We start from the raw sequence: 23,119 nt of genomic DNA, 5'->3' as shown, positions 1-23,119 counted from the left end.
TTCAAGATATTTATTAAGAAGTTATACAATCAAGTCCTTACTTTATTTTTTTTAATCTAGAATCGTAATCCTTTGTATAAAATATATTATACTCTCTCAATTTCAAAAACCTATTCATAATCAAGTCATACCAAATTTTATATCCTAATTTAATTTCTTACCAATTATTCATAATGTGGTGTGACTCGTTCCATTCATAATATATTGATCTAAATATATTCGCAATCCTAATTAAAAAAGGATTAAATGAATTAAGTAATTTGACTTATCATCAATATAATATTTGATTAATTTATATTTGAAGATTAAATACAGTGTGTAATAACATGTCATGATCTATCAAATATCAAAAAAGTTATTTGTGATTTGACTTAACTTTTACAAATAAGTATATCGGTGTAACTCATATCCCTTCATTTATAATGTTATGATTTAAACAATTAAACATATAGTATATATACTCTATCAAATCATCATTTTTCTTGACGTGATAATTATTAATTATTTGAATAAAATTTGATTTTTTTAAAAATTTCATTTCACATTTTCATAATCAATATTATTTAAAAACACATAAAATAATTTTTTCTAATTTTTTTAGAACGATAAATCATTTATTAATCACTCAAACACCTTCATATTATTTTTATTATATTCAATGCTCGCTCGTTTGATATATTTGAATAGAACAACATGTAATTAAGATTAAAACATGATATTTTTTATATAAAATAATTTAGTAATTTTAAATCTAATAATTACTTGCAAGAGTATTTTATAATTAATAAAAACCGGATAAAAACAAACTATTTTAAAAGTAAAGGATACCACGATAAATGGAGCGCAGAAAAGAACGTTTTAACCAATCCAAAGTATTTATCATAAAGAATTACAAAATAATAATCCTAGAGCACTACTAGCATTGCTGTTTTAATTATTACATGAAAAAAGAAAAGAAACGCATGCACATGGCCTAGCTGGAGAAAGCAGTTTAGCTGTAACTTCAAGTGTCCGTTGGCATTAAACTAAAAATAAAATCCCCGATCCGACCAATTTCGTTGATTGCATTAAAGACTGGCTTCTCCAATGCAATTGATGATTTGGTTTGATTGAGTGCTGGAAACACCTTTTAAAAAATATTTAATAAATACTACTTAATTTTAGTTTTTTTTTTTAAATCTTTTAACCAGTTCTGGAACTGCAATTGAGTGTGTTTAAAGCCAAATGGCCCACATGGATGCATGTATAGAAGAGCCCTACTCTTCCTTCACTTCAGGGCTGTCTTTTTTTCCTTGTTTTTTTTGCATATCATGATGACTTTTAAGAGGTTAGGTTCATGAGGAGGAGAAGCGCCACTGGCTCATCAGCACACTAGTGGAGTACTGTTTATCTTTTAGTTTGGTGGGATTAAGCCAGCCAAAAAGAAAGAAAAACAAAATTTACTCTAGAGTTAGTTAGCACCATTATTTTTATTTTTTTCAAGACAGCAAATTGGAAGGGGTTGACCTAAAATTGTTGTCTGTTTGTTTTCTGAACTAAACTATCTAAATCTGTTCAAGGGAAGCTCTGTGGTTTTGGACTGGGATTTCTCATTTCAGTTTGTTTCTTCTTCCGTTTTTGAGGTGGGTTTATGTTATTGGAGTGGTTCTTGGGTGTTTGTTTGATGGGCTTAGAGTTTGGGTAACGCGTTCTATGTGAGTTTGCTGGATCTTTCTGTAGGTTTGGCAGGCATTTCAGACAAGGAGCTACATTTGCGGTCTAGCTGAAGGAATTTAGGAGGGATTTTTTAAAGGGGCTTAGATTTGTGTCTACTGCCTACTGCGTGGGTTTCTGCTACTCCCCTGAAGAAAGGGGTTATAGGATTTAAGGAAGTCTGCCTCTGGTCCTGAATAGCTTACTAGTCTTGGGAGATTGTGTCTTGGGAGATTGTTTTTTTTTTTTTTTTTTTTGAAGATTTGTCTACTTCCCTTCTGAAGCAATGGCTTGCATGAAACTGGGTTCCAAAAGTGATGCTTTTCAAAAACAAGGGCAGGCCTGGTACGTGACCCCCCCTCATCTTCTAGTTTAGTGTTTTTCTACGATCTTCATTTTTCTTTCTTTAATCTCAAATAAGATCTTAATCCTGGTAGCTCTAAGATCTACAAATTTGCTTTCTTTTGTGCCTTACCTCTACAAATTGACTGTTGAAGGAGCGCACATTTGATTGAGGTTGAGGGTCCTGCTAACAGAGTACCAACATTCTTGTGTCTAATCCCTGGTGGTCTATTCCAGTTTCTCTGTGATAGTTTCCTTCAGTTTCAGCATCATTATTAGTTGTTTAACCTCACTATTTGAACAGATAATTAGTTTATCAGGTGCATGTTTTCATCCTGATCTGCACGTTGCCCATTATTATATGAAGTATTGGCAGATCCCACTTTTCTGATGTGGGTTCTTTCTGTGTGTCGGTGCTCATTTGACTTATTTTTATGCATTATACACGAAATACTTAACCCGTTAAGTACTTTAGCTAATGGATACATGGATTGCTGTTGAGATTTATACCTACTGCGCTATAATCATAGGTTTGACAACCTTGGGAGAGGAATTATAGGCAATTCATGTTAGTGATGGATTCCACTCTTGTATGTGGAATGCTTGCTTGCTCATTTTATTTTTTGTTTTTCTGATAAAGCTTGCTTGCTCCTTCTGGAATCTTTTATTATTAATGGAATTATGAGGCACTGTATCCCATAGACTCCTGCTAACACATGTTGGAATGTTAATGTTGGAAGAAACATCTCTATTGGCAGTCTTAATTTTACTGGTTTATTAGATAATGGTAATTACTTTAGAGTATAAACTTGCCTGTTGTCCCAACAAACTGCATTTATTTTGCAACGTGGAAGATGTTTGAGTTCAAGCAGCATAAAAATGAATGTTATACCCGCACAATTATTAACAGAAAACACTGAGTTATATATCATTCTGGCTCTGGTGGTTATGGGCCTCTGGTGCATGGCACTGCTTTTGATAGCGAAGGCTGCTTTCTGAGCATGACTTTATAAAGCACTGATCGTATAGGATTGTTTTGTTAGACATTGCATTTGCATTAAATACAAAAAGAAGCAGAACAACCTAAAAACACACATTTAAATGTCTGCTTTCTGATAGCATTTCTTTTATGAAGTGGGACTTCTGTTTCTGTAAAAAGGGACTGTAGCCTTTTTTCTTTTGCACTAACCATCGATGTACTATTCTCTCTATTTTGTGCTACTGGCTTGCATGTCTTTTATGATATCCCTGCTTAATCTTCAGTTTGACATGGAATGAATGTAGGTTCTGCACAACCGGGCTTCCCAGTGATATTGTTGTTGAAGTTGAGGAGATTTCCTTCCATCTTCACAAGGTAGTGTTACTAATTACCATCTTTAATTTGATCAAGCTCTATTTGGATGTTCTTGATGAAATTTAATCAATCATGTATAAGTAAGTACTTCACCTGTTAGAAAATAGCACAATGTCTTTTTAACTATGTATGATGGACAAGTTAAGTGAATAAATGACTAGTACTGATTCTTCATAAACATATATTCTGCTTTCCATGTCAATTGAAATTAGACTATTTGCGATCTCCAAAGTTGCTTTTCACTCTCGCCAAGTGCAGCTCTTGTTAGTAATGTTGATTTTAAAAAGCTCTTCACCATCAATTGTTTTTTAGACCTTTGTGATACAATTTATGCAGTTTCCTTTGCTTTCTAGAAGTGGGGTTATGGAAAGGTTGATTGCAGAAGCATCGGAAGAAGGAGATAAAAAATGTGTCATAAGTCCCCCTAAGATTCCTGGTGGGGCCAAAACATTTGAGCTCGTGGCCAAGTTCTGCTATGGGGTGAAACTTGAACTTACAGCCTCAAATGTTGTGTATCTTCGTTGTGCTGCCGAGCATCTTGAAATGACCGAGGAGTACGGGGAGGGAAATCTAAGTACACAGACTGAGACATTTTTAAACCAAGTTGTCCTTCGTAATTGGAAAGACTCTCTAAAAGCACTGCAAACATGTGATGATATTCTTCCCCATGCTGAAGAACTACATGTTACTAGGAGGTGCCTTGAGTCACTAGCCACAAAGGCTTGTACTGACCCAAATCTCTTTGGTTGGCCGATGATGGAACGTGGACCCATGCAGAGCCCTGGGGGAAGTGTCATGTGGAATGGGATAAGCACAGGAGCTAGACCAAAACATTCAAATTCAGATTGGTGGTACGAGGATGTATCCACTTTAAGTTTACCTCTGTATAAGAGGTTGATTTCTATTATGGAATCTCATGGAAACAGACAGGAGCTTCTTGCTGGATCCCTTGCCTACTATGCAAAAAAGTACCTCCATGGGCTGAATCGGCGTCAAGGTGCCAATGAAACTACCTCCTGTTTAATGCCCATGACTTCGGGGGCTTCACCATCAGAAAAAGAGCAGAAGGTTTTGCTGGAAGAGATTGATCAATTACTTCCAATGCAAAAGGGTCTAGTCCCAACCAAGTTTTTGTTTGGTCTTCTCCGGACAGCATTGATTCTAAAATCAAACCCCTCTTGTTTGGCAAACTTGGAAAAGAGAATCGGGATGCAGCTTGAGCAAGCAACACTTGAAGATCTTTTGATGCCCAGTTTCTCTTATTCCATGGAGACACTTTACAATGTTGACTCTGTGCAGCGGATTCTTGAGCACTTCCTTGCCATGGATCAAATTACAGGTGGATCCTCTCCATGTTCAATTGAGGATGGACAGTTGATTGGATCGCCATCACTGACGCCAATCACAACAGTAGCCAAGCTGATTGATGGCTACCTTGCAGAGGTTGCCCCTGATGTTAATTTGAAGCTCCCCAAGTTCCAGGCTCTTGCTGCTGCTGTTCCTGAGTATGCAAGGCCCTTAGATGATGGTCTTTACCGTGCAATAGACATTTATCTGAAGGTACTAAACTCTAAACACCTCAATATTGAACAGATCCTGAAAATTGATAGTTTATATCATTCGTTGCAACTGTCTATTGGTTCATTTTAGCATCAAACAAAATTAAATTGTATTCTATTGCAAATTAAGCTAGGTAGTAACTAAACCCAATTCTAAGTGGAGTCTGTTATTCCTATTGCATTCTGTTTTCTAGAGTTTGTTGTGTGTAGCCTTGTGACCATGTCATGTTTTCCTTTTCCTTTTTTCTTTTTTTGTTATATTCTATTCCAGCTCAAACATCTTACCACCATTGTTTGTTAAATAGAAAGGTATTAATAAAAAGTTGGCATATTTTCACTCTATAGTTGCTTACACATGGTGGTTTTACTTGCAACTCAACCCTTCCAAGCTGCTTGCTTAAGTCACTGTTGTTTCTATGCCTTCCAATTCCCGCAACAAAACAAGAAGACTTTATTTAAAAACTAGTTTCTACCATATGTACTTGCAATTCTGCAATTCCACCTGTCCCTTTTAACAAGCATATGTGTGTTTATAGTGTACCCAATTCCTTCATCTTAAACTTCCGCAACAAAACAAAACAGTCATGTTTTCTTAAATAATGACATCTGAATTGACAATCATTAAGAAGAGGAAGAAGAGTTCAGAAAAGGGGAGAAATTAAGAACATTTACTTGGCCATTCAAGCTCATTGTTTTATTTTTTTTTGTCAAACTTGCAGTCGCACCCATGGTTGGCAGAGTCTGACAGAGAACAGCTCTGCAGGTTGATTGATTGCCAGAAGCTCTCCTTGGAAGCTTGTACTCATGCTGCCCAGAATGAGAGGCTTCCCCTAAGAATAATAGTCCAAGTTCTCTTCTTTGAGCAGCTTCAATTAAGGACTTCCATTGCTGGCTGCTTTCTGGTTTCTGACAATCTTGATGGATCAAGACAATTGAGAAGTGGCTTTGCCGGGTCAACCGATGGTGGCTGGGCTACAGCTGTTAGAGAGAATCAAGTTTTGAAGGTGGGAATGGATAACATGAGAACGAGGGTTTTTGAGCTTGAGAAGGAGTGTTCGAGCATGAGACATGAGATTGAGAAATTGGGTCGCACCAAGGTTTCTAGCACTTGGGGAAATGTGTCAAAGAAATTTGGATTTAAGATGAAGTCTCAGATGTGTAGTGCTCAAGAAGGGTCTGTTAGCAAGCAGAATAATGGAAGTGCCAAGTTTGAGAAGGCCAAGGATAGACATGGAAAGCACAAGAAAAACTCTTCTTAAGATGGGTAAGAAGAGTAAGATCCCATTCTTACATTTTCTTAACTGCCTTGTTTCTTTTCCCATTATAATCTTAGATCGTTATTAATTGTACTTTGGATTGTGGATCAGCATCTCCTTCGTGTATCTCATATGCTTATGCTTCTGTGTTTTTCACTTTGTCAGAGACTTGACTTGTAATGGGGATGGAAGAGATGGTCGCAATATAATTGGTAGTTGTTCATGACTTTGATAATTCTGGCTCAATCTGTTCTTCGATTCTTTTTTCCAATGAATATAAACTACAATTATGAATTGAATCCCGAGAGAAGATCGATAAACTCTCTCTTTCTTGACTCTAACAAATTAGAAAGAAAAAAAATGCAAGTAAATTAATCCAAGGCAAGAACGTAACAAAAAAGATAAAAGTTGGAAAAGCTAATGAAAGATCATTTTATATTCTTACAAAGATTAAATGTTATGTGAATTATAATGCATAATAAATTTCAATATTTTGCTAGTTTTTCTTTTACAAGGAGACAAGGAAGTTTACTACCAGCAAAAACACCTATATGAATATTTTTTTCTTCAATTGGAACTTCGTGGCTGCCTTGATTTCATTATTCTTTGACCTCAACGAATCTACAAGGATAGGAACCTGTTCTGTACAACCGAACCAGAACCTCTGCAAACCAGATGAAGACAAAAGCTAAATGGAGAGACGTAGGACTGGCTTTAGAAAGAAACTAGATGCGTGCCCGCGCTCCGCTGCTGTTAATTACAGTGGTGAAAACCTGTGCTAGATCATTCTGTTAATTACAGTGGTGAAAACCTGTGCCGGATCATTCAGTAGAAGACAGAAATCTGAACAGTAAACAATCATAAGGGAAATTATTTTTATACCTCAATGTTTTCTGTGCAAAGAAGCATTGCAAACTTCAAAAGCAGAGAACCAACAACTAGGATTAAAGTAATCTCATGAAGTTTGAATCTTGATGGTAGCGTTGGAATCGATTGTATAAAATCCGAAGTCAATTGTGGTCTGATAATGCCGTAGCAAGAAAAAGAAAGCTGGCAAGAGACTACCTAACAAAGCAATGCTGGCGTAAACTAGCATCTTCTTGATATTATTTTATTTTTCACTGAAGAGAAGCAAAGAAAATAATTGCGTAAACTGTCATAACATGCCAAGTCCAATGGACTGTCATGTCACCAAGTTTTTTTTTAAGAAAAAAATTAAGCAAAAGCAGGCAGTCGACTAATTTTTCAAAAACCAATATGAACCCAAAGTTGAATAATTAGAAGCAATTAATGCATTGACGGAACATCCAAGAAAGGAACAGAGTTTTGATCAGATTTATTTTTTTTGCAGCAACAGGAAAAAACACAGGCTAAATGAGCAAGCTGGATCATCAACTTTAAATGGATATTTGGCGCAAGAGTAACTAGCAGAACCAGCTGTGTAAGTAAGACTTGCCATGTGTTGTGCAGGATGGCTTGACAACACGACTCTATGATTAACTGACAGAGAGCTTCGCAGGCAGCAGTTGACATACATATAGCATCCAAGAGGCAGCCGAGGCCAATGGAACCCCCAGATATAGAATGCAATTTTAAAAGCATAACAAGGAATCCTAATTAGCGCAAATGTTTCAGGAAAGACTATGTTTTTTGAACTAATCGACTGTGCATCTCCTCCCCAAGACACATTCCAACCAGCCTAGAACATAAAAAGGCACAGGACCTTGCAATGCTGCCAATTCTGTCAAATAAGCATCGAAGAACCAGAAGCAAAACCATTTTGCGAAGTGCAAGAAAGGTAATGCAACACAATCGACTTAAACAGCAAGGACAGGCCATCCAAGAACACCAATGAAGGATAAAAATATTATGTAAAAAAAAAAACATGCTTACCTTAAAAGGTGTTAGTGTAGTTTGTAAATGAATAAAAAAAGAAAAAATAGCTACCCTATATTTTAGAGAAACATTTCCTTCTAATATTTATAATTGTGAGTTTCTATTATGTAGTGAATTAAGTTATGGTGAAAGAACTCTTCTAATAGGCTTTATAATGCTATTATATAGATATTTATAATATCAAAAAATGACACTTAACACTTGGTCACTTGGAACTTAATATGTCAGTGAGATTAATTCAGTATTGAATTAATTTTTGTAATTAATTTTGATATTTTGTGTCTGTTGAGATAAAATTGAATAATAGTTATTCAATTTAATTTAAGGTATAACTATTTTATGAAAAGGCAAATTGTTTCATCAACAGTCATATTGTTTCATTATTATGTTTTAAGTCTTTTAAAAACATGTTACTACACCGAAAAAAAACATAGAATAAAAAAATGCATCTTTTTTTCTGTATTATCTTCTCATTCTTTAAATGTTTAGAGGGCTTAATTGTATCCTAAAGATGCTGTTTCTATAAGGGACAAATAACCTTAAAGACAGTGTTTTTACGCCTCTACGTCAATTCTATATTTGTCTCCATCCTAAATTTTTCTAACAATTTTAAAGTGTTTATCCTGATGGAGACAAATATGAATTCTAACGTTAGGGTTGCTAAGGATGTCAAAATTCAAATAGATCGTTTTGATGGTATGAATTACACAAGGTGGACAAGATGGTATTTCTGCTTATTTCATTAAAGATTTACTACATTCTTAACCCGAATCTGCCTGCACAACCTAAACCACAAGAAGATGAATTTGCTACTGTTAAGACTGAAAAACTAAAACGTGAAAAAGATGGAGTACTTTGTCAAGGGTATATTCTGAATACTCTGACCATTTGACTTTATGACATCTTCTTCAAATTAAAGTCGCCAAAAGAAATTTGGGCTGACTTGGAGACACATTACAAACAGGAAAAATTAAGTTCTGACCGTTTTCTTGCTTTAAAATTTTTTAAATATAAGATTACTAACAATAAGCCAATCATGGATCAAGTCCATGAAATTCAAATGCTGATATCAAAACTTAGTGATTTGGATATTAAAGTTTCTAATTCACTTCAAGTGGAGGCTATTTTATTGAAACTTCCTCTATCCTAGAATGAATATAGGAAGAAGATGTTGCATTCTACAGACAATTATACATTTGAACAGTTTCAAACACACTTACAAATTAAGGTTCAATCTTGTATGCATGAATTATAAGAAACAAATTCTAAAGTGAATTTAGTTACTGAAATTGGTTTGACAATGGTTCTTAACAATCTGAAAGTGCAAAAGAAATGAAACAAATTCAAGAAGAAACAAAATGTTTAAAAAAAACATATGGTTTATTTTCATTGTGGAAATAAAGGACACTACATAAAAGAGTGCAGATTCAAGAATTTCAATTAGAAAGGTGGTTCTTTCAAAGTGAATATGGTTGAAAAAGACGAAGTCGGGGACTTGGTTGTCATGGTTTCAAATATTCAAATTGGAATGATTACCGAATTAAATATGACAACTAATGTTGTAAAGACTTAAGATTGGTGGTCGAATTTTGATGCAACAATTCATGCTTGCAATAATAAAGCATGGTTCAAGACTCATGAAAAATTGAAGAAACCTGAAGAGGTCTTGATGGGCAACTATAATTCTGCCAAAATTTTAGGAAAAGGAACTATTGAGCTGAACTTTACTTCTAGACAAAAATTATCTTTAGTCAATGTGTTTTATGTTCGTGAGATTAAGAAAAACCTTGTATTTGCTAGTTTCTTAAACAAGAAAGGGTTCAAGATTGTTTTGGAGTCTAATAAGGTTATTTTAACTAAGAGTGAGATGTTTGCGAGAAAGAGTTATTCTTGTGATAGCATGTTTAAGTTCAATATTAATGAAATCAATGTTATTTCTGCTTACATGATTAAATCTACTTCTCTTCTTTGGCATGCCAGATTAGAACATCTAAATTATAGATATTTGAAATATATTTACTAGTCTCTTAAGAAAGGATTCAAGATTGATTTGGAGTCTGATAAAGTTATTTTAACTAAGAGTGGGATGTTTGCGAGAAAGGGCTATTCTTGTAATAGCATATTTAAGTTCTATATTAATGAAACCAATGTTATTTCTGCTTACATGATTAAATCTACTACTCTTCTTTAGCATGCCAGATTAGAACATCTAAATTATAGATATTTGAAATATATTTGTAAGCATGGTTATATTTCATATCAGCATAATAATAATAATAATAATAATAATAACAACAACAAATATGAAGTATGTATTCAAGCAAAGATGATAAAAAAATCTTTTTTCTAAAGTAGAAAGGAATTCCCAATTACTTGAGTTGATCTATTCTAATATATATAAAATAAATGGTATGTCAACAAGGAATGAGAAAATATATTTCATAACTTTCATTAATAATTATTCTCGTTTTACTTATGTTTACTTGTTAAGAACTAAAGATGAAACCTTTGGAAAATTCAAAGAATTCAAGAAAATAGTAGAAAATTAAAAGAAAAGGCAAATTAAAATTCTTAGAATTGATAGAGATGGAGAATACTTTTGAAGGAGTTCTTTATATTTTATAAGAAAAACAGAATAATCCATCAAATGATAGCACCCTATACACCACAACATAATGGACTTGCTGAAAGGAAAAATAAAATCTTAGTAGATATGGTCAATGTCATGCTTTTGAATACTAATTTACAAATAATTTATAAGGTGAAGCCTTACTTATTACATGTCGCATTCATAATAAAATATCATCTAAAAAATTAATTTCTCTTTATAAAGCATGGAATGGTGGAAACCAAATCTAAATTCAGAATCTAAGAAGCCATCCAATCTGAGAGTTTTCTCAATGATACATTTGGATGTCTATTTTCTTTGATCTAAATTAAAAAAAGGAAATAAAAAAATGTTTGGAAAATTGGAAAATCGACCATGCGCATCATGAATTAAAACAAGGCACCACGCAACCTGATATTCATTAGACAATATTTGATGGCCAATCTAGAAGCATTTAATAACTCGTGAGAAGATGCATTTGCATATGTTCAACGGAATAACATTTGATTTTCCTCCGCCTACACTTCACTGCATTGCTCATGGTTTCCTTTCTAATTCTCAATAGCAGCACTCTTCAATAAAAACGAGCATGAACGAGATTTAATCCAAAAATGAGACAAAACCCTGTAAATTCAAATCCAACTACTCCATTTTATGTTCTTAGCTTATCACTCATAAACCACAAGGACAAGCAAGTCAAACACTAAGCATCAAAATTTCAAGATTAGGATAATCCATCCCTCACCACCCAACAAGTAGAAGTTTCAAGAGAGCCATTCTGATATAGAGACCATTCTTCGCTTGCCTAAAATATGCAGCCCTTGGATCAGCATCAACATCAACAGTTATCTACACAACAATAATGAGAGGGAACAAATAAATCAACAGTTACAATTGCTAACAAAGAACGCTTTCAAGTGTAATACCAGGACCAACCAATTAAATACCCATATTTACCTCGTCTAGCCTGGGGAGAGGATGCATGACCACAGCATGATTCTGCATCACATTTAACACATTATGATCCACAATGTACTTTCCCCGAGCTTCTTCATAAAGGTCAATTCTCTTCCCAAACCGTTCTCGCTGAATACGAGTTTGATATAAAACATCACACTTCGAAGCAACTTCCATTAGATCAGCACTTTCTTCCCATTCAACTCCTTTTGATGTCAGATAGTCTTTTATGTCATCCTGAGGAATAATAATAATAATAATAAAATGTAAAAAACCCAAACTCAAAAAATTCCATTACAGTTCCCTTAACCAACAGCATTTTGATCAGGTTTGTAAAAGCAAAACGCTAGTATTTATTTATTTATTTATTTATTTATTTTGGGGGGGGGGGGGGGGGGGTATCAGTTCTATTACCTTCATTTTTACCACATCAGGAGAGACAAAGTATATCTTCACATCTTGGTATTTGGCAAGCAAATAGGCAAGTGAGCGGACTGTCCTCCCATTAGCAAGATCTCCCACAAGTGCAACTTTAATACCATCCAGTTTCCCTATCTCTCTATCAATAGTGTATACATCCAAAAGAGCCTGTAGCATTATGAAACAAAAATTAAAACAATATCAGCAGATACAAAAGGCACGAAACTTAATTGTACTTCAAGAGCACATGTTAAACTGCCATAAAGTGTATTGCTGAAGCAACCAGGCATACTGTCCAAAGTAACAATTACTGACACTACAGCTCTAGGTCATTAGCCACATGCAGCACCAAATATTAGTCACACAATTAACAGCTTTTCTGGACAACAGTTCACTGGTTGACTAAAAATTATTTGGAAAAGGAAAAGTGTTGATCAATTGCTTAGACAACTTATGATTTTATTTTATATAGAAGATTAACAAACTCCAGATGCAAAAGAAAAGATTATTATTGTAAGAGTAAACAAGGGATTAAAATAAACAGCCATCCCTATACTATATCAATTTGGTCAGACAAGCCTCTCTAGAAAAAAAGAAAAAACAGAGAGAGAGAGAGAGAATTGACCACTCTATCATCGAACATGACCATTTTCAGCCTATTTTCAATGGAACTAGGACAAATGTCAACATCTAATCGGCCAGCAACCGATCAACTAACATTGTTCAATTAAGAAAAATGCTCCAGTTCATGTGATAGAGGGGTCAAATATAGTCTTTTATAAAGGGCCTGATCTGACTAGATCAATATGGTGCAAAGACTTATAGTGATTTTTATCCAGTAAACAAGTGTATTTCTTCCTCTTGTTTTGATTTTGTGGTGTCCATCATTCTACATAAGAACAAAATTTGATACAGCCATCCATAATCATTTACTAGCAATACCATTAGTAGTAGGTTCAAAGTATACAAGACGAACTCGGAGTAATTGCACATGCTAGGAAATCCTCAAAAGAGAAAAATGAAACGAAAGAACAAAAAAAGAAACAAATGCACACACAAAATTACAGATAAGTACCACAATTTACTACTCCACATATCTTCCACACAACCAAACAATTACCATCTTCAAGTCACACATGAGAAGAATGAAAGGTGAATTGTGGACATGAAAGCTGAATATCAGATTACTCAATTAAGGTAACTTCTCCATTAGCAAATTCTTTGATTTTACACCAACTTTATCAAACAAACATGTTATTCAAGTATTGAACAAGCAATTGTTTACAACTTTCCAATCTCAAACACATAACTTGGGCATTCATTCATCCAGAGGATGAACCTCTGTAACAAACTGCCAATGAAATAATCAAATTTCCAAACAAGTGTTACGTTATCACTATAAAGAGGGTGTAAAGTTAAGCAAACCTGAGTGGGATGTTGTCCAGGACCATCTCCTGCATTGATAACAGGAACTTCAGCTGTTGCTGCAGCTCTTTTAGCAGCACCACTTTCAAAATGGCGCATTACAATAATATCCGAATAGCCTTCAACAGTTCTAATAGTATCTGCACAAATTAAAATCCTAAAACAAGTGACGAACCAAAGAAACAAACTCCACTTTGGTAGTTGATTTTTTTTTAATGAAACAAACAATTACCCTCAAGAGTCTCTCCCTTGGCTGCGGACGAAAACTCCCTTGCATTTTCAGTTGTCAAAACTTCACCACCTAGCCTTTTCATCGCAGACTCAAAAGAAAGCCTGGTACGAGTAGAAGGCTCGTAAAAAAGAGTAGCCATTAAATAACCCTTAAGGACTTGACTCCCAGGAGAATTCTTCTCAACCTTTTCCATCTCACGAGCAACTTCAAATATATCAGCTAGAATTTCCCTATCAAACTGCTGAGCCTCAATCAAATCATCAAGTTGAAACTTTTTCCCAGCTGAAAACGAAGGTGTATTCTGAATTCCTAATAATTGGCTATGGATTCTACTCCTCATTGACAACCTTCCACTCTGTCTAGATACTGAAAGAAAATATTGTTTGGTAAATAAATCAGAATAATTTGCACATTAAAAATCAGAGAATCCTCCTCATTGGCATCAATAAATAGAACCCACATGATAAAGCCAAAAAGATTGCATTAATTAATTAATACAATAGAGATCAAAAACCCAATTCATAGATCTTACTCAAAATTCTGAAAATAAAAATTGAAATGATTAAATAAATTAAACTGAAGATGATAAGAGCGAGCAAAGAAATAGCTATTGTCAAACCTTAGGCGGAGAGATGTAGAAAATAAGATTTTGTATGCTGCTGAGAAAAGAAGATTGGGTTTTAGGGAGAGACAAAGTATGAGAAAGTTGGGTTTTTAATGAAAAGCAAGATCTCTGGGAAAAGCAAAATTGTAGCAGTACTAGTTACATACAGCAAATGAAAATCTTATACTATGAACATTTGCTTCTTCTCATGTTGAGATTTATCATTTTTTTTTCCTTTTTTGAGCTTTTAGACATTTTTCTTGATTTTGGTATTGACAAGTAGGATATATGAGTTTTTAAGTTGATAATATCAAGATTAATAACAAATTAATATTTGATTAAAAATTAATTACACAAGTATTATTATTAAACACAATTCCTATAATAAGGATAACTCTACTAATTAGTTAACTATTAGAATTTACTTAATAAAACTTAGAAAAAATAGCTATATGCATGCATATATTATTCTCTATGACTTTCATTTCCTCAATGTTTAGGTCCGCTCTCTCTAACTATCATTTTCTTCATTTTTCTTTATGAATTTTGTTCAATACAAAATTTGGTGCATTTTATTTTATTTTATTTTATTGTTTTGAGTATCTATATCCTCTGCTTTTTAATTACAAGTTGTGTGTGATTTTATTTTTTTTAATTACAAATAGTGTTTAATTCATTGATTTGTTGAATTAAGTCTATAGGTTTTCAATAATTTAAATTATTAACAGAGCTTTTAAAGTGAAAAGAGTTTGTTTTCATACAGATTGGTCATTATATATGGACAAAAATTACTAAAAGAAAAATGCCGCAACGTGTGAGTTATCAACAAGATAAGTAACAAAAAGGAAATACTTAAATATATCTAACATATACTTGATATTCATTCATTTCTAATTTAATAATTTATATTTGACAATCATGTCAAAAAGAAAAATAAGGGCATCTCGTTCCAAATCTAGAATTCTCTAACCACTGATTTGATGCTACAATTCATGCCACTTTGGGATTGTTTGGGCTGGGCACTTTCACTCTTAAATTAGGAGGAGAAACAAAACGCTTGAGAGTTAAGATGTAATCTTCAAACCAATAAATAAATCGTTTGAAATCAAAATGAAAAATAAGAAATTCAAATGAAAGTTCAATATTGTGTTTAAAATAGTAATAAAGAAACGGAATGAAATGACATTTTAAAATTTTTAATATTTATTTTATAAAATGAATAAGAGTAATGATTTTAATATAATTTCCTCAGCAATGAAGATATCAACAATAACATAGTTGATTGTGATGATGAAAGAAGCGGCAGCATTAATGGTAATATTTAAAACAAATTAATGTCACAGCCATGGACAAAGGTGAATAGTAATAATATATTTGTTTATATCTAACATAAACATTTTCCAATAATTAAATAATAAGGTTTTTATTATTTGAGTACCAAATCTGAATATTCAAAAAATAAAGGACCAAATAAATGATAATGACAAACCTAATTATAATTGGATTGTTCAAGAATAGAAAACTAAAGCAATCGCGCAAATCCTGCACTTCGGTAGTAGGGCATTCTTTTCAGAAAGTTTTTATGTATTGTGCTAGGACATTCTTTTCTCTTGGCAGGGTGGCGCGGCGCTAATTATAACCTTCCATCTTTTAGGGTTTTAACTATTCACAGGACCAGCCTATAGCATATGCCCTAGTCAGTTTGATATTATCGCCACCATATTTTTGTTTTGCCCAAGGATCTTTTTCAAAACCAACATGAAAAAAAAAGCGCTGATAATCAAAATGATTTAGGGCTTAACACATAAGATTTAAAAACAGAATTCATGGCAGTCAATCAATCAATCAAAATCAAAGAAGCCCCGAACACGCAAAGCAAATCAAACTAAACAGATTTAATCCAAGGCCCCACATCTCAGCTTCATTGCGAAGCCATCTCATTGAACCGTCGCACCCAGCACTTTAAATAATTTAAAAACATACATATAATCAACAACTTCAAAATTGTACAAAAAAGGCGATGGAAGCATGAAACTAACCTCCAAAAACAGTCGAAGCCAAGCTGAAGGGCTGGTGGCGGGTGGCTTGCACGTTCCAGCCAAGTACTGTCGCCGGCGGTGAGCTTCCGCTCGGGATGCCGGCGCGTGGGGGGTGGATTGTAAGCCTCATGACCTCTTCCTACAATGGAGGTTGTGAGAATACGAACCAGCCGACGAGGAGAGATCGGAGTGCTTTTCCCTTCGGTCTCTTCTCTCCTTTTTCGGAGATGCCGTGAAGATGGCCGCGGAAGTAGGCTGCTGGGTTGTTCGTGTGCTGCTGTTATCCGGCCTGTTTCCGACGAGAGGAGGGGGAAGGTCGTGGTTGTTGGGGCTGCGGTACGGTCGGTTTCGGGTGGCGTTGATGCTGGTTGTTGGCGGAGAGGAGGTGGAGAATAAGAAGGGAAGAGAGTGAGAGAAAAGACGGGTTTGGGTGGTGGTTCGCCGGATTCTGGCGGATAGATAGAGAAGGAGAGTGAGGAGCAGATGAGTCTCTTTTTTTCTTCCCTGCCGCTTGTTCCTTTTGAGTGGTGTGATATATATAAATACAAAATTCATATATATTCTCAATAATAAATTTAAATTCATTTAAAACCCAAAACCCAGTAAAAAAATAAATATGATGATTTTAGAAAGCATTAGAACAAAAAAAAACTCACTTGACAAAGTTAATGCAACCCTCGCTCTATTACTAACAAATAGGTTTGGTTTGCATTATTCAATTATAAACATACTTGAAAGTAGAATCTTCAATAAGTTTCTTAACCTTCACAGTTGCTGCAAAATATTCTTTATGGAATTCTTTTACAGCGGTCTTTCTTGTCACAATAAAGATAGATACCCTTGTCTTTTTTTATATCCCAGGTATGCTTATGTGCTCAAGGATTGTAATATTTAGTTAACTCATGTTACATGACAAAGTTTAATTGATCTAATTTTCTAAAATAATCAATCATTTTTTATATATGAGTGTTCATCTAGAAACCCTTTATCATATTACGGTGGAATAATTCCATAGAGATTTTATATCTCCTAGTCCTACTAGCCGCATCAAACAACTCTTTGAAATGTATAATTATATTATAAGCACCAATATTCCTATTTTATCTTTGAAGTTCATGTGCTATGCTAGCTAACATAACATATATAGCTTGCTTATGGTTATCAATATGTCATTGATATTTAGTTTTAATTTTCTCATCAATGTCCTCATCAAAAACAATAAAAATATGATTTTCAAGAATATATAATATTTTTTAGAGCAATTTTCACATTTCAATATTAGTCCAAGAAGCTTGGTTCAGTCAATTTATTATCATTAATTATGCTACGTTGAGATATATTTTCACTCGTGGTAATTTTTCAGCCTATTCATGTAAAGGTAATGAGTATTGGTTTCATGCTTATATATATAACCAAATTTAGATAAGATCTTTAATAATAATTTTGATCTCCCATCATTTTCTTATAAATTAATAACTCTTCAAATTAATTCAAGAAATCTCGCTTAGATTTTCTTGTGATATAAGATCTTTTTAAATTTATATAGCTTATCAATCACATTTCTATGTAACTCATAAATAAGTTAATTGACAACTCTTTATCCAGACATAAAATTTATGTTTCGTCTAACTATTGCCTCTAATGTTAAATGATCATATGTGACTCATCCAAATCATATAAGTTTATTTAAATATGACTTAACTTCTATAGCATTAAATATATTTGATTAAAGATAACCTTGAGAAGCTTAACAGGTTATTCATGAATGAAACTTTGTTTGTATGCATATAAAACTGGAAAGCAACAAATCATATTCTTAATATGTACTTAATATATTAACAAGAAATTTGTAATATTAATCAGTTCTCATTTCATGACATGATTGATATATTATACATAACAATTATATATAAACATACACCCCTAGCATTCCATTCAAATTGGATGATTACGAACATATCTAAACTAATTCCCTCAAATCATTGAAAGAAATTAGGTGGTCAAAACCTAGGTAATTGTTACAAATCTTCATAAGTCCTTGCGAGAATCACAATTGTACTATTTTTTGAAATTTTTTCTTTGTCTTAGATTACAAAATAATTTTCCTATACAAATTTATACTTTTTTATATTACATAACATTTATATTGTTGTATAAAAAACCTCAAGTAACATTCAAGAAAAAATTGATGAGAAAAAAAATTTATAACCCAAAAGAGAAATAGAGAAAATGCAAGACATGCAAATCCTATTTAATATTACAATCATTCAACCACCAAAATACACAATTACATTGGTCTTTTAAAGTCCATTTTTATAGGGATGATAATTTAATCTAAACTCAATGGATATCGACTAGACTCAACCCCAATAGATGAGTATTTTTTTTATATAGATACTTTACTTGATGGGTAATGGATATATTATGGATATTCTCAAACCCGAATAGAAACTCGACTCAAATCTAACTTGAAGTATATATTTGTATTATATAGATATTAACATAATTTTCTTGAAAATGTCATTTTTCAAGATTTAATAAGAAAATTAATCATATTAAAATTATTATTATCGTTCTAAACTATTTTAGGATCAATTAAAAAACATCCATCTTAAAAATAATTTTTTATTATAGAAAAACCATCTTTCTATATTATTTTAATAAAACATTTAATAAAATTCTAATCTAATTGAGATATTTTAAAAACAAAAACAAATTTTAATTAAACACTTTAAATCCTAAACCGATTAGGAAAATTAATTTTATAATTAATTTAAGTTGGAGATTCAGTTTTATTATATAATCAATAATTTATATATTGTAGAATTATAATTATGCCCTATAAATACCCAAATTATAATTAGGTATAGGATTCAAGTGTAGAATTGTAATTCAAACCCCAAAAGCCTCAAAATTAACTGTAAGGGCAAAATCATAATTTTGCCTCTTTTCTTCTTCTTCTTTACTGTTGTTAGCGACAACAAAAATAGCATACAGTGTCAGCCTAACTCTATACAACAATCAATGAAAAGCAATAGTCTCACGTATAACAACCAACATCGCCAAGTGTTGTTATGGTAGGGCAATAATCATTAACTACTACCCTCACATCTTTAATGATTGTATATAAATTGTTGGAATTTTTTAATTGTTTTTTTATTTTCTATTATTTAATGATTGTAGGTAGATTGTTGGAATTTTTTAAACTTTTCAATAAATTTAATGATTGGATAAATGTTATTTGAATTGTTTTAATTTTTTTAAAATTTTATGTTATTAATATGGTTAGCTAATTGATTTATTGATGTTAACAAACAGTTTTTAATTTCATGAAAAATAAAAATTTATTTATAAATAAAAAAATAGTAGCCATCATAAATAAATAAAAAATAAAAAATCTAAGATAATAGTTAGGGTAAATGAATAGTTTTTAATGTGAAATATTGATATTATATATCCTTTAATATGTTTATATTAACCACTTATGATCATTTCACAAATGGTCGTATCAAAGTTCATTGAAAATTTGGTTAAATTATCATAATTGAAATTATTTTATTGACATAGATTAAAATAAATTCAATTGGTTTGTAACAATCCAATTTAAATTATTGTGTATTTGTAGGTTTAAAAATTTTAGACAGTCTCCCGTATAGGGGAGGTGCTGTTGAATTGTTTTTAATATGAATTGTTTAAGGTACCTTAATCCTTTAATTTGTGTAGATGTCTCGGAAAAACTAAATAGCTTGTTGAGCAGACAGGATCACTGCTAGTTCTTCTAGCAAAACTTTTGACGACCATGATTCGTTAGATGTCGACCAATAATAAGCACCTGAGATATAGGCAGCCACACTTGACAAGGGCTCATCGAATGTGATGCCTTCATGTCAAGAGGGGTCTCTTCACAGCGAGATCCATTTACCAAGAAGTATTAAGCTTACTGAAAGAACGATATTTCAATGTAAGTTTGTTTTCCCTTCACATTGACATGTTAATAATTTTTGAAAAAATAATTCAAGCAATATCATCAATTTCAAGTTTACAAACAGTGAGGCTGCCAAAACCATGATATCGATGATGAAATTATCGATGGAGATTCTATTGTTTCAATGGAGTCAGGTTTCTAAACATCTTGAAAGAAAACCTATGATTGATGCATCATTATGAAGGTTTAATGTTAGTATTAACTTAAATATTTTTTATTATATTAATTCGGTTAATTTATTAATATTAATGAAGATTTTCTTGTAAAAATTTTAACTACAAGGAGAAACTTGAATGGGATAGAGCCGACAACGCTATTGTAAGGAGGGTTTGAGAGAATCACGCTTTAACTAGGTAAGATTGAAATCAAGATAAAAAAAAAATTAATCCTTTTATTCAATTTTATTATTCATTTAATAACAGATAATTCATTTATATCATATAGGTTACGTGATTTTTTGTACGAAAAGCAAAAGAAAACCAAAAAATATGCAAAAGAAAGAGAGCTTTCAGTCTTGGTTTGGAAGGATTTCAGGCCTTCATACATCTTGAAGGCCGTGTGGGAAGAATAAATTCAACACGTGATGTCCAATCATTTTGTGTGATGATCACTTCAGTGTAGAGAATCAGAACTGGAGTGTTCACGATTCTGTTACCACGCACACTAGCGGTTTCGTGATGTTCGTTTCGTATGCGAAGTGAATGGTAAGATTCTTTTTTAATTATATCCATTTTTATTTCTTGTTTTTTATAAATATATTTAACTAATAACAATTTTCTCATGTAGACTACGATTCTTGGACACAAACCAAGCCCAATGGAGCTTGTTATGGAAACACACGTGCAGATTGATGACTGCCAAAAAAAGGTGCAATAGCTTGTGGATAGCCGAGCTCAGCACTTTATGGTATATTGTTTTCAGCCATTTTTTTCTTAAGTTATTATTATTATTTATTTTGCTAACTTATTTTTTTTCATGATACATATAACACCCGGTTGAAGGAAAGACACGATGACGATCTTTCGATCCATCTAGATCTCAATTCGAATTTGTAGTTGGAGAAAGGATCGTCCTATGGACCCGATAGAAATTGGGTAAATGGTCTCCCTAATACTATGGCTAAGAACTTTTGGATGACCTACAGTGTTTCAATTATTGGATTCTCACAATCAATTCTAAGCGCTCAAACTCCATTCGAGGCGACTTTAGACCAACGAGTTAAAAATCAGACAACTCATTTTGCTATTGATTGTGAATGACTCAGTGCTAAGATAGCTAAACTCTGTTGATTGGTAATAGAGATGAGATCATAGATGACTGGTACATGTCCTCCCTCTTATTTGCCCCACGGTCTAAGCGAAGACTCGCCTTCTCCTCCCACACCTCTATTCTAGATTAATTATATTTAAATTTATAAATGTTTAAATTTGTAAAAAATATTTGAATTTTATATTAATTTAATTTTTAAATTTTTTTAAATTTTTGTTTAATAGATTTTGTAAAAAATATATATTTTTAAATTATTACTGACAAGGTTACTGACAGACTAAGTTCGTCGGTATATTTTAGAGAGTTGGAAAAGAATTGGTGCAAATATCACTGTCATTCTTTACTCATTAATGAAATAACAGACGGTTTGTTTGACAGTTATATGTCAAATTCACCGACGAACATATCGATAGACGAAAACAAATCGTTGATGGAATGACATGTTGACATATTCAATGATGAAAGTACTGACAGAATGAAGCAGGTAAAGTTGTTGTTCTTTGCACCTTTGCCTTTAGTAAATTCATCTATAAAATTATCACCGACAGACCACAAATCACAGATGAAAATTTATTCGAAAGATTATTTCTGTCTATGAGCTCATCGGTAAGTTTCATGCTGACAGACTGTGAGTATAAAATTATAAATACCGACAGAAAATTATGTCGATAAATTTAAAAATTCTAGTAGTGGGAGAAGTCAGCGGGGTGTTTTTCAAAAAAAAAACAAAAAAAAATTGAGTTAAGAAAGTATAATAAAATCATAGTACAATTTCCATGGATTAATTCCAACTCTTTCTTTTTTGTTCCACAAATTCTTTGCATGAAAATTCTATTCAACTAATCTCGTCTAGGATGTCAAGATGTAGGTTTTTACAGAGAAAATTGAAGTGCAAATATATTCAAGCCAAGTCTTATTCCATCTAAAACATATCTTAGGAATTTCAGTGGCTTGGAACTAGGGGTGAGAAAAAAAATTGAAAACCGATTAAATCGGAAAAAAAAACCGAAAAAACCAAACCTTGAAAAAACCGATTAGAATTTTGAGAAAACCAATCAGATCAATTTGGTTTCGGTTTTATAAGTCTGAAACTGAAAAAACCAAACCGAACCGAACCGAAAAAAAACCGAAAAAAACCAAGCCAAACCAGAAAAAATCGAGCCAAGCCGGAAAAAATCGAGCGAAATTGGTTTGAACTGATTTTTTCCCAAAATAACCAAACCAAAACCGGTCAGTTTGAACCGGTTTCTGTTTTTTTTAAACCAATTTTGGTTATTTTTTATATAAAAATCGAACTGGACCGAAAATAATCACCCCTACTTGGAACATACAAGGGAGATAGTGTTTAGGAGGTTGATGAGGGTCTCTATTATAGTTTTCCAAGAGCATGTAAAAAGGGCGACGTTGACACATGATTTGATGATCTTCAAGGAATCAACATCCAATAATATGGATCAGGACTACATTAAAGGACTTGTTTG

General features: G+C 32.8%; 2 protein-coding genes across 4 annotated transcripts; one reads left to right on the top strand and one right to left on the bottom strand.

The window, feature by feature from the left end:
* The first annotated feature begins 1,106 nt into the window (after window positions 1–1,106).
* LOC133689781 (BTB/POZ domain-containing protein At1g30440-like) lies at window positions 1,107–6,438 on the top strand. 3 transcript variants are annotated; one of them, XM_062109832.1, is made up of 5 exons: window positions 1,108–2,037; window positions 3,319–3,388; window positions 3,725–4,948; window positions 5,667–6,211; window positions 6,369–6,438. In XM_062109832.1, exons 1-4 carry the CDS (start codon window positions 1,979–1,981, stop codon window positions 6,204–6,206), a joined length of 1,893 nt encoding a protein of 630 aa, XP_061965816.1. In that variant the 5' UTR covers window positions 1,108–1,978; the 3' UTR covers window positions 6,207–6,211; window positions 6,369–6,438. The 3 variants fall into 3 exon arrangements, with proteins under 3 accessions (XP_061965825.1, XP_061965816.1, XP_061965807.1); XM_062109823.1 differs by having other exon boundaries at window positions 1,109–1,622; window positions 1,720–2,037; window positions 5,667–6,438; XM_062109841.1 differs by having other exon boundaries at window positions 1,107–2,037; window positions 3,742–4,948; window positions 5,667–6,438.
* A 4,700-nt stretch (window positions 6,439–11,138) lies between these two features.
* On the bottom strand, window positions 11,139–16,924 carry LOC133680149 (aspartate carbamoyltransferase, chloroplastic). The gene is made up of 6 exons (XM_062102971.1): window positions 16,385–16,924; window positions 13,742–14,107; window positions 13,510–13,649; window positions 12,079–12,252; window positions 11,665–11,901; window positions 11,139–11,556 (listed from the first exon to the last, which is right to left on the bottom strand). Exons 1-6 carry the CDS (start codon window positions 16,512–16,514, stop codon window positions 11,449–11,451), a joined length of 1,155 nt encoding a protein of 384 aa, XP_061958955.1. The 5' UTR covers window positions 16,515–16,924; the 3' UTR covers window positions 11,139–11,448.
* Window positions 16,925–23,119: the final 6,195 nt, after the last annotated feature.

Source organism: Populus nigra, chromosome 1 (genome assembly GCF_951802175.1).
Source record: "Populus nigra chromosome 1, ddPopNigr1.1, whole genome shotgun sequence".
Lineage (NCBI taxonomy): Eukaryota > Viridiplantae > Streptophyta > Magnoliopsida > Malpighiales > Salicaceae > Populus > Populus nigra.
This window is presented reverse-complemented; position numbering and strand designations above follow the sequence as displayed.

Coding starts and splice junctions, on each gene's coding strand:
- LOC133689781 (XM_062109832.1), top strand. CDS start 1,979: ATGGCTTGCATGAAACTGGGTTCCAAAAGTGATGCTTTTCAAAAACAA. Junction 2,038..3,318: donor CAAAAACAAGGGCAGGCCTG/GTACGTGACCCC, acceptor GAATGAATGTAG/GTTCTGCACAACCGGGCTTC. Junction 3,389..3,724: donor TTTCCTTCCATCTTCACAAG/GTAGTGTTACTA, acceptor CAATTTATGCAG/TTTCCTTTGCTTTCTAGAAG.
- LOC133680149 (XM_062102971.1), bottom strand. CDS start 16,514: ATGAGGCTTACAATCCACCCCCCACGCGCCGGCATCCCGAGCGGAAGC. Junction 12,253..13,509: donor CTGGACAACATCCCACTCAG/GTTTGCTTAACT, acceptor ATAATGCTACAG/GCTCTTTTGGATGTATACAC. Junction 11,557..11,664: donor CTCTCCCCAGGCTAGACGAG/GTAAATATGGGT, acceptor ATTGTTGTGTAG/ATAACTGTTGATGTTGATGC.